Source organism: Castanea sativa, chromosome 4 (assembly GCF_040712315.1).
Source record: "Castanea sativa cultivar Marrone di Chiusa Pesio chromosome 4, ASM4071231v1".
NCBI classification, from domain to species: domain Eukaryota; kingdom Viridiplantae; phylum Streptophyta; class Magnoliopsida; order Fagales; family Fagaceae; genus Castanea; species Castanea sativa.
This window is the reverse complement of record NC_134016.1, coordinates 10,340,727-10,353,109: the sequence shown is the minus strand read 5'-3', so window position 1 is coordinate 10,353,109 and position 12,383 is coordinate 10,340,727. Positions and strand designations below refer to the sequence as shown.

Sequence of the window (12,383 nt, the reverse complement as noted above, 5' to 3'; positions counted from 1 at the left end):
AGCCCTGCCTTCAGTGCTTGCTTATAGACCCCAACACCGTCGACCCCCCTGTAGTAACATTTCTCAGACTTGTGGGGGAGACGGAGACGGACGCTATCAGGAATTTGATACTTGGCCCTAAGTGTTTTGAAATGGGATTCTGTGATTGTGGACCTAAAATCATTGACCGTTTATAGCGGTAGCATGACGAACTCTTTAAGATTGTCTGGACCGATCACAGATTGAACGGGGGGATCGACACCATCTAAGTTATCACTTGATGACTCTAAACTATCATTCTCCAAACCTTCATCATCTAGGGAAGGAGAGGTAGAGGACATATTCCTTTCTTCACTTGAAGTGTTAGTATCTCTTTGACCTGATGGGAATCCCTCATCATAGCCCGCCCCGTCGCGGACAAACGATTGATTACTCGACGCACTAGACATTACCTACATATATGACGCTACAGCCTAAGACACTGACGGATCTACAGAAAGTGCATAAAAAAAAAAAGAGGGAAGGGTTCAGAGCACATACCGGATTGAGATCGAGCAAATATGAAGCGACGGATAGTTTAGCAGGACGACACGAATGCACAATATAAATGACGGATGCGCTCTGATTGCAAATCTTTTATAGGAGGACGAGAATGAAGGAAGAAAAGGCAGGCTTTTATAGAAAGAAGGGCACGGGATACGAAGGGACACCTTGTTTCAGGGGAACAGCTAATTAGTAAGGGTCACGTGTCCTTCGTCATAAATACTGGCCACGTGTCCTCCGTCATAAATAAGCCTAGACCGACATGTCTCAATAGGTTGCCACAAGGACGACTTGCATTCCATGAATCCGTCTGGTACTTAACGACGGATTCAAGGAGTGAGGGGGCAACTGAAGAGGATAAAAGTATAGACGGATCTTTCTTTAAAAAGAACGACGGAGTGTGGTCGACGGATTGATACTGCAAGGATACATATCGGACGGATCCAACATTTGGTATCCGTCCAGTATGATTAGTTGTCATAAATTCTTAATTGTACGTCACACGATATATTTGACGTGGCTTTGCTTTATCTCCACACAAGCGTGCACACCGGGAATTCTTGCGTTACACGTTGGACCATAATAAAAAGACTCCTATATGGAAAAGAGCTCAAGAAGGAATGGAGAGTAAAAAGAAGTATTATCCTAAAAGGAAAAGGCTTCTTGACCAAGGCAGGAATGATAACACTACACCAATATAAATACCCCAGAAACCTTAGCATCAAGGTACGCATAATTTTCTCGACTCTAGCATTCTAGAGTTGTAAAAAAAAGACTCTAACTTGATCTTCGGAGGGTTTTTGGCCGGCACCACACCGGTGCTCTCTTTTAGGTCCTCTATTTTCCTTTTGCAGGTATTGCTTTGGTTTGAGGAGTGCTTGCAGCTACTGGTGATTTTTTCGGCCTCATCAATATATATATATATATATAATGAAATGGATAATACATTATATATTATTGAACTTTCTTATCTATTGCATAAGTTACTAACTATAAGTTACTTACTAGTATGAATTTATAGGTCACAACTAATCAAATTTATTGGGGAAGGTGCAATAACTTGCTCGAGAAATATGATGACATTTTCCACAAACTGCCCCCTCCAATTTTATACATTGATGGTGACAATGATTTGCTTGGATGCACATTCCACTCCATGTTTGACTTCTATGTTCTTGATACAACGGCTTGCATATCTCAGCTTGAGCTATCTTGCAGTGTGACTTATATACAATGCATAACGCTTTCATGGAAGAAGAAAACCCTATAAAACATGTAAGAAAGTGAACATCAAATAATAAAACGCTCTCACACGAGTCCACACCAATACAATACAATCACAGCTTTTATATCAAGCAACAATATATAGGAATAGGATGTTGGATCATGGATTTTATTTTATTATTTATTTTTTGCCATAAAACCATTTTACTAACAATTTCGTTAGTTAACATGTTTTGCAAACTTACAAAGTAACATCTTGAGTTTTAGAGACTCGAGTTCCAACAAGGAACTCGAGTTTTTAAGACTCGATTTTTAAGTGGTAGCAAAACTAAGGTGGACATAAAAATCCATTTGGAACTCAAGTGTCTAAGACTCAAGTTCCTGCTTTCTTGTTCTTCCTTGTTTCTTCTTTCTCTAGACATAAATCAAAACACAACCCCACGGATTCATAAATTCACATACCCAAAAAGCCCATTTCTCAAATACCCTAACCCAAAAATCCCATTTCTCATACCTGATCAGATCTTTTCCTCTAGTACCTTCTTCTTCTCCAGTGTCTTCTTCTTCTCCAAATTGGATTCAAAGAACCCCCAGATCTTCTTCTTTCTCCGGCGTCTTCTACTTCTCCAGAAAAGAGGTCTTCTTCTCCTCCAGCATCTTCCTCTTCTCCAGAACAGAGGTTGTCTTCTTCTTCCCCAGCCTGAATAGAGGTCTGCTTCTTTGTCTTCTTGGTTTTGCTCTTTGGAACTCGAGTCTAAGAGACCCGAATTCCATGTGGATTATTTATCCACATCATTTGAGAACTTGAGTCTTAAAAACTCAAGTTCCTTAAAGGAGCTCAAGATACTACTTTGCAAAATAGTTTATAAAACTTGTTAACTAACAAAATTGTTAGTAAAATAGTGTTAAATGGCACCAAAAAAAAATCCATTAGATCATGTTTAAGATGTGGAACCACTTAGTTAGGTTTATGTAAGGATAAAGATAAAGAAGATAATATATATATATATATATATATATATATATATATATATATATATATATATATATTTGGGAGACAAAATAATATTTAATCTCAATTATGATAAAGTAGCATGGTAATAGCAAGTGTATGGGGTAAACACCGAACCCTGTTGGGTTGGGTTCTTAACCAAAGCAACTAATTTGTATAAATGAGCTTAAAAGCTAATTCTTAGATGATATAAAGAAACTAAAAATAAAAAGACTTAATGACCAGAAGTTATGAAAAAATAATTGTTCTTCTTTTATAAATTCTCCTCAGTCAGCCTGATGAAGACTTATTTATGATGATGGTTATAGTACAGATGATGATATTAGAAGGGTGTCTACAATATTTTCTTTCTTAACTTAATCTCTCTTTTTTTGATCCCCCACACATAAGAGGTCTTTTTTTTATTTATAAGATGGTTGCAGTCATCTCAGCTGTCCACTTGTAGGGCGAATGATTCCCTTGTTGGGATACTTTATCCATCCTCCCCTTCCCCTCCTTTTGAGGTTGAGATGTTATAATAGGCTGTTGGAACACTTTTCAAGAGGGTCATTAGCCATTAATGCAACATGACTAGTTGGTGTAGTGCATTTAATATGAAGGAGATAGTTACTTTTTCAAGAAGCTTCCTTCGACCTTTACTTGGGGATTTCACTATTCCTTTGCCAAATAGCGTACTGTGAGTAACCTACTAGCCTTCATGTGTCTGCCTACGTTTTCGAGCTTGCTTTTCTCCTTGAGTTGGGTTCTTAGTACAAACCCTCCTCGGGCTAGTTCTCTCGGAATAGCAAAGTGAAGTCTTCCTTTGGAAAGGTCTTTTTCAGGTCAAATACTTTGCCCTTTGAACCTACTGTGCTTGGTTTGGGCCCACTTTTCTATCATTAACACCTAATTGGGCCTCTTTGGGTGTCAACCTTAAGGTAAGCTATAAGTGAAGAAGCATCCACAATTGAACATGTCAAAGATTATTTAATCAAACTTGATCCCTAGTAAACTAAATGGATGGACACTTTGTGGGGATAAAAGGCCTAAAATGCGTTTTTGGGCCATTGGTTGTGGTCGAGGATGCTTACCTGTTCGAGGACAAATTGATAGTAATAAGGATGTCAAACTTAAAGGCCAACGAGCAAACTGTTGCAAAGGAGGTTAGTAGAAGTAGTTTGAGGAGGGGTATCTCCAAGACTAAGTGAAGTGAAGGTCAGATGGTACGCCGTGTTGATTAGAATGATATTTTAAAAGGTCTTATAGATGAAGATATGTTTCATAAGGGCACAGAGAGGAAGAACGGATGGGAAATATCTTAGAGAAAGCTGCTACCCTCGTATTGAATGCTTTGTACCTAAGTCTCTGGCCGCATTAATGAGGAAGTGATATCTGAACAGTGATATTTAGCCTTACAGCTATTATCTAAAGATTTCAAGAAGGTGCTGATGGGACAAGTATCCATGTTAGCAGCCTAGATCTACACGTGGAGAGCAAGAATGAAGGGGAGGAGGGATAAGAAGGAGGGAGGTCCCGGAGAAAGGGGAGATCGAGAGAAAGAAAGAGAAAAACACTGTAGACTGGATATTTGTAATTAATCTTTAAGAGAGGAGGAAGATAAGCATCTGGTCCTCGGCTTGAGTTCGAGGATAAGTTTCATCATATAAACTCATTCATCCTTATTGTTTTGTAATCTTAGGCCATTGTTATTATCGTTTAAGCTAATTAGAAACGAGATTTCTGACTCATCCTCTATAAATTTATTGTTTTGGGCTCTTTGGGCCTATACCCTTCTTCTTGTTGAGCCTAGACACGAATTGTGACCTTACACACTTCTTTAATTGTTAAACTTCTATAAATATACACATATTATTCCTAACAATCTAAGTGATTCAAATCATTAAAATATAGTTTAAGTTAGGATCTAGAGACCTCTAACATGTATATGATAAAATAAATAAAATTTGAAAAACAAGGAAGAAAGAAGAGACCTCTAAAGTGTAGAATTCCCTAACATTCTATTTGACAATACTTAGCAGGGAAATTTATGTTATAGACAATACTTATGTAAAGATATTAGAAATTGAAAATGTAAATGGGAGGGGGAAATTTTTTATGTGTTTAAATTTAAAGAAGAAGGGAAAGAGGCAACGAATGAATTTTGTATATCTTGTTTGGTTTATAGACTATCAATAAATTAGATATGTCGTGCTTTATGGCCTGTTTGGGAGTTTAGAGAGGGAAGAAAGTAGAGGAGAGTAGAGGGGAGGGGAGTAGTGGGGAGGAGAGTAGAGGAGAATGATTACTCTCCACCTTGTTTGGATGTTTTTATAATTAGTAAGGGGGAAGGGAGTAATTAGCCCTTCCCCTTGTTTTTAACATTATAATTTTATAAATATAATAAGGGTAAATTAGGTAATTTACTTTATCAATAATTTTATGTGCTCTATACTCCCTCCAAATCTCTCCAATTTGGGGGAATTAAAAATGAGGGGGTTGGAGGTAGTTGAAATCCCTTCAAACCCCTCCCCCTCATTCCTTAAAAAACTCCCAAACAAGGTAATTGAATTACTCCCCTTCCCTCTACTCTACTCTCCCTCCTTTTTTAAACATCCAAACAGGCCATTAGATTCCCCAATACATTTCAATTTTGTGGTTACATTAACGAATAAGTTACACAATTGAATTTAATTAGGAAATGTAAAGTGCAAGACGTAAATAACTATACCTAAATTTTATCATATATTACTTATGCATAAAGATTGGTTCTCCTCGTAAAGTAAAAGTAGGCAATACCATTAAAGTAAAAAACTTTTAGCAAATACCTTTTATTCATTATAATGTCAATGAGAATCCAAGGAATATACCTTTTTATGTTATTGGGTAAAACAAGATTGCCTCCAGGGGAAAGTTTGACCTCGGACGAGTTGCTTTGGTTATTTAATTAAATTGGTCCATTTCCTTTCAACGGCCCTTATAGCTCAGTGGTAGAGCGTCAGTCTTGTAAACTGAAGGTCCGTAGTTCGATCCTGCGTGAGGGCATTTTTGAAACCTTATTTTTTTCTCTTTGCTGCTTCCAACCCTAGGCTTCTTTTTGATCCAAAGTACAGCCCAATTTAATATTGGATCTGATCATTTAATTGGCAACTAATAACAAGTTGGCTATAAAGTTGTTTAATCCTCCAAAGGCCTGGATTCAAGTTTTCAGGAGGGAATTTCACATACATATATACTTAAATTAGGCTAGAATAGAATTTTTATCTTGTATAAAAAAAAAAAAAAAAAATTAAAACTCTATATAATTTATACACGGAAGTGTTTTTATAATTTATCAAACCTTCAAATAAACTAAAGTGTTTTTCAGTTAAAACTCTATATCACAAGAAATTTTGAAAATGGGGTTGTTTGAAAATTTTGTATAATAATAAAAAAAACCAAAATAATTCTAATGTTTTCAATTCCACCTTGAAAATTTTATGCCAATTTTCTGTAAGGAATTACTACCAATACGGAATAGTGCAGACCTTTTCCACACAATTGAGACCTTTTCCACACAATTGAGATGCATAAAACTTGTTCATTGCACAAAAGATAGCTAATCAACATTCAGAAAAACTATCACTGCTCACTCTTGATGCGATGATCACTCCACAATTATTTCTTGTAGGGTGTGAAGGGCAAGAGCCGGAATTTAAGTTTCCAAGAGGGAGCTTTACACACATATATACTTGGATTATGTTAGAGTACAATTTCTATCTTGTATAAAAAATAATAATAAATAAAAAATAAAATAAAAACATTTCGAGAAAAACTCCAATTAGTTAGAATTGAACACACAGACAGGCAATTTAGCTTTACAACCAATCAGCCAAAAATGAAAAAAAGAAGAGTTACCACCAATACAATGACATAAAAGAATGCAATCTACTAAGATGCTAAATCTAATGTCCTGGAGATTGTAAAACTATCAAACTGTCAGATTGAGTACATAAGAAACTAGGATGAAAGTCACAAAACAACATGGTGGTGGTCAATAGTAGTTTGTAGTTGTAGCACTAGTAATCAAGAAAATTACAACCTCCCATTCTTCTTTTTACATTTCAGCCTCCAACAAACTAAATCCAAACCCAGCAAGACCAATCAAAAAATTTAAAACCTGACTTCTGCTTGAGAAGCTTTCAAGGCATTTTAGAAATTGTGCTGCAAGAACAAGCTCTCTTGAGGAGAAGCAGGACCAATCTCTTCCTCCAAACTCCTCAACCCATCACCAACACCACTTCCTGTATTTCCCTGATTTTTTGCTTCTGAGTTTTTCCCATCAACGTCTGCATCTGAGACTGATGACTTCCTCCTCTGGGAAGAAGTAACACTAGGAAAAGTTATCCATGAAGGTGCTCTAAACTCAAACCTTTGATCCTCAGCTTCTGGCACCTCAGTTTCTGAGACAGACCGATTCGAAGATCTTTGAGAGGACTTCTTGTGCAATCTACTACTTCCCAATACTACCTCAGTAGGCAAAATTGGTTGCTCATTGCTTGGACTACCCATTAGCTGTGCAAGCGCCCGCTCCAAAGCTGTTGTCACTTTATCCATTGATGGCCTCTCCTTCCCTCTCATTCTCACACATTTACAAGCCACATTTGCAATCCTTTTCAGGGCATCAAGATCAGAAGGAGGCTTCAAAGCGGGATCCAGAATTGCATTTAAGTCACTGGATTTAATCAAAGGAACCGCCCACTCAACTATATTCCCTTCTTCATATTGCATATCAATGGCTTTCCTGCCGCTAAGAATCTCCAATAGCAGAACACCAAAGCTATAGACATCGGATTTGGTTGTAAGGTAGTGAAGCCTGTAGTACTCAGGATCAAGATACCCAAGAGTTCCTGCTGGTAGCTCAGCCAGTGGGGAGCTACTATCAGCAGGTCCCAATAATGATAAACCAAAATCAGCTACTCGGGCATTGTGTTCTTCATCGATGAGGATGTTTGAAGACTTAATGTCTCGGTGAATTACAGGTGGGCAAGCATAACCGTGCAAGTATTCAATCCCCCGTGCTGCTTGGACAGCAATCGTGACCCTTCGAATCCAATCCAGTTGCTCCTTCAGGGCCTTGTTTTTCCCATGAAGATGTTGATGCAAGGATCCATGAGCCATGAACTCATAAACAAGAAGCCTTTCACCACTTTCTTCACAATATCCAAGTAAATTCAGCAAATGGGCATGGTTCAACCTTGAAAGTAGATCGAGTTCTGTATGAAACTCATTTGAATTCTTTTGCTTGTTCGGAGATGTAATAGCCCTTTTAACCGCGACTACTGTCCCATCTTTCAAAATCCCTTTGAAAACACAGGAAAAACTTCCCTTCCCCACAAGGGTTTCTTCTTTAAACCCATCAGTGGCTCTCTCAAGTTCCTCATAAGTGAACATCTGAGCTCTCCTTATCTTCAGCTCTTCCAAGTCAGGACGGATCTTGCTGGTATCTTTTTGGAATGCAGAACCACCCCCATTATTCTTCTTGGTCTTTGATCCTTTCCCTGAGCACTGACAATTCCGTAACTTGTAGCGTACATATAAAACTGCAGTTAAAGACACAATACTCACTAAGAAAACAGCAAAGGCAATCTCTGCAACAATAACTGGCCATTGCAGTGACAAAAACCTTTCATTCTTCTTTCCATTAATGCCATTGGCATTTGAAGTACAATTTGAGAAGCATTCAGCTGAGAAACAACCTGAACAGTTATAAGCACACTGCCTATCAGATTTCAAAGTGCATTCAGAACTTTGATACATTTCAGAAGGGCAGCCATTGCTGCATGGCATGCAAACGCGAGAATTAGGAGACTTGCAAGGGGCATTCTCATGACTAACTTCATAGGAACCGGGAGCACATGGAGTAGGCTTGCAGAGTCCAGGGGAGACAGCTATTGGAAGAGAAGTAGGAAATCCAAGACCCCAACAAATGGGTGCCAGAGATTTCTCAGCAAGAATTCCACAAGTGAAGTAATCCCCAGCAGCAATTTCATAAACCATAGTGCCACTAGGAGACGGGGTGCTTGGTTTGATGATGAAACCCCAACAAGTAACTCCACGATCGTAGCTCTTAATTCCACAAGCATGAAACTTTCCCCCCACAACAGAAAGCATTGGAACATTTGGAGCCGAGTCTACATTTCCTTGACCCGCATAGGCCACAGAGATTTCTTCCTCAATGTTCAAGCTCCTTCCCCAACAAAAAGCTCTAGAATTTACCCCCTCTAAAATACCACAAACATGATATCCACCAGCTGCAATCTTCTGAAACCTCATGTTATTAGGAATTGAGCTCACCACCTGGCTACTAGTGTCATCGCCCCAACAGAAAGCAGTTCTATTCTGAGAAAACAAACCACAACTAAATTCAGAACCAGCTGAAATTGACTCAAGCTGTCCATCAAACACATAGTTTTTAGTCATGTTATAGCCCCAGCAATCAACCAAAGAAGTGTTTCTGTGCCTTCCGGTTAAGGGTTTCCTCAAGCCGCATAAATGGTAATCGCCTGCACTGATTTCCAAGTACTCAGATCCTTTTATCATGGGCTGAGGAACACCCATTTGGATATAACCACTGCTACCCCAACAATAAGGTTGGTTTGAATCGGCTAGAAGCCCACAGACAAAGCCATCACCAGCTGTTAGTCCCATAAATGGAAAATGAGCTGGAGTTCCATAGATTATAGCAGAGTTTGCTCCATAACAGGTTACAAGATGTGATCCATCTGATTTTAAACCACAGAAAACAGGACCTTTCTCACCATAAGAAATGGCAATGGAAGACATGGAACCTAAACCTGAAACTAACCACAATAAATCCGATAAAACCATAAGTTCCACCAGAAATCCAGCTCTCCAAGTGTTCATATTCATTACCCTATTGAGGAAATCTCCTACCAAATACCCCATTACAAAAAGCCTTCCCCAACTTTCAATGACTACAAAATACCCACCTAATAGAAAGTCTCATGCCTGTGTCTGTGCAAAACAAAATCTAGTAGAGAACCACTATCTAGAAGAAAACTTTTGTCCTTCCGAAGCCATATAAGGAACTGAAAACCATTATACTCTCTTGTCCCCATGGCTAAGGAAAGACTAAACAAACCATATATATTGAGCTTCCACAAATAAAACAGTAGAGTTGAAGTGAATGCAAAAAAAACTAACAAGTACCCAGATCAGAACTTCCAACTAAGACAATAATTTAGCAATAACAACCGGGAAAGCAACAACATAGAGAGAAACCCAACTACTTTTTCTGTTCTTCTCCAAGGCCAATGTGAGTAAAATTTAAATTTTTTCCTGTTTCTGCAGAGAGAAACACTAAACACTTACCAGTAGACATAGATGCATCAGGGATTTCAGCAACTTTGGACAAAAAACACTATAGATCACATTAGGAACCATGGAGGACTTAGCTTAATTCTCTCAGGTTCATCCACAAAAAGCTTTTTATGACAAAAGCCTGGTACTACATCTCTTTCCATTTTCACTGCACTGCATAGCACATCTTTTTATATATGGGAGAAAAGGTGAATGAATTGCACGAAAAGCTTTCAAGATGGATGGTTGGAAGGCTATTGCTGTTGCAAGCAAGACTGTGTAGAGAGAAAGAGAGAGTGAAAGAGAGAAGCTGCATTAAATGCCATAAAACTGCAGCTTCTGAAAATGGGCAAAGTGTAGGTGAACACAATAAATGAGAAGTTAATGCCATTTTGATTTTTTCATGCCTAGATTACCGCTCACATGGCTACCAGTCTCAATTTTTTCTTTTTTTTCACTTTGTTAGGCTTAAACAGAAATTTCTGCTCCATAGTCCATGCACTTTCTTCTCAATTCAAATTCTTTCAAACCTTTGCCCCAAGACTCTTGCTTGGTGTCTAATTATGGTGTTCAACATTGTTTTCTTCTTGCATTCATGATCATTTATTTTTTATGTTACATATATTTTGTCCAACCAATATGTTCCAAAAAAAAAAGTCCCATATGGAGGGCCCTGGATAGTAACTATATTTCCCAAATTTAAAACTTGGACATACTCTCATTTTTAACAAAAGACAATGCCAAAGTTCAAAGCCAAAAACTTTAAACTTACTCTCATTATAACAAGAGATGGTAACATTCGCTCCGTACACCTTATTGTAATTATTTGGTGCGTGTAAAATTAGAATTACACTCATTTAGAAATTAATTGAGTGTTCTAAGAGTTCTCGAGAACACCCAAATTGGGTGGGAAAAAAAATACAAACCTATAATATACACAAATGGTTAGCTCCAATTTTTGTTGTGTAACATATTGACAAATACCATGCCATATATATATATTTTTGTCAACAGTTGAGTTACATATATCTTTACAAGTACTATAAGGAAATTGAAAACCACATTGGGTAAAAAAAATTTACTATACAATTAAAATGGAACAGTGAAGCCAAAATGAATGAAAATAACTGTTTATATTAATTACAATGTGAATGTAACACGGTTTATTAAATGAAGGTTACAAATTTCTTACTTTAGTTCTGCCCTTTCTAGTGTTTTGTGATGGAAAAATGCCACTTGAAACAGTCATTTTAAAATTTTGAAATCCAAAAATTTTAACCGAAATTGACCAATTTTCTTAAATTTCTTTGTATTATAAAGCACCCTTGAAATTTATTGCTGATTCCTTTATTTAAAGAAGACATTATTCTGCTCTAATAGTATAGGATAGTATAGGAATTTTACACCACCTAAAGTCTCAGGCCAAATCCATTTTTCTATGCCATAATCTACGCTTGTATCACAGACCTTTCACATTTATTAATTCATATCCTTGTTCTAATTCTTGTCTTGCTTTGATGGTAGTATACTCTATTATTCTTTCTTGAATTTTTATGAGATCTATGCTTCTTGGGATTATATAAAACTCTGCTTTAAGTTCTAAACTACTAGTGATTGGTTTCAGAATTTCTAGCCAGTATATCACGTACAATGCATGAGAGGACTTCACAAAATATAATATTTTATTTTTTATTCTTTTGACTAGATATAAATTATTTTATTTTATTTTTATGGTAAGTATTAATAAGAATTTATTATAATTTTGCTTATATGTGGAATTATATATTCTACCATTTATAGTGGGTTTCAGCTAACTCAACTAGTAAAGTCTCTGATGGTTGAATAAGAGGTCTGGGGTTCAATCCCCGCCTAAACTAAAAACCGATTGGTGTCTTGATCTGATGATAAAGAATTATCATCAAGAGCGGACGTCATAAGTTAAAACTCTCTCTCAAAAAAAAAAAAAAAATTCTACCATTTATAAGAAATGTGTCGTGGTAACATCATAATGACATGTTTAAATGCATAATTTATAATCAATTAATACATATATAAAACAATCATGACATATAATAATGTAAAATTGAGAAGCTTTAAAAACTTATATGGTAAAATAATAAAAGGTCAATGAAAAGTCAAATTACTTATTTATGGATTTATATTAACTACTCGTTAACTCGTTTTATGCACGGAAAAACTTCTTAATTAAAATGAAATCTAATCATCTAAGTGAGACTCCTTTGTACAATGCATTAGAAGACTTAAATAAATATAATATTTTATTTAT

At 36.8% G+C, this 12,383-nt stretch overlaps 1 protein-coding gene and 1 non-coding gene across 2 annotated transcripts; one reads left to right on the top strand and one right to left on the bottom strand.

Annotated features, from left to right (window-relative positions):
- Window positions 1-5,707: 5,707 nt before the first annotated feature.
- TRNAT-UGU (transfer RNA threonine (anticodon UGU)) lies at window positions 5,708-5,779 on the top strand. The gene has a single exon. It is a non-coding gene; the product is annotated as a tRNA-Thr (tRNA).
- Window positions 5,780-6,590: 811 nt separating this feature from the next.
- On the bottom strand, window positions 6,591-10,387 carry LOC142630631 (serine/threonine-protein kinase-like protein ACR4). Its single transcript, XM_075804655.1, has one exon. It carries the CDS (start codon window positions 9,680-9,682, stop codon window positions 6,926-6,928), a length of 2,757 nt encoding a protein of 918 aa, XP_075660770.1. The 5' UTR covers window positions 9,683-10,387; the 3' UTR covers window positions 6,591-6,925.
- Between the last annotated feature and the right edge of the window lie 1,996 nt (window positions 10,388-12,383).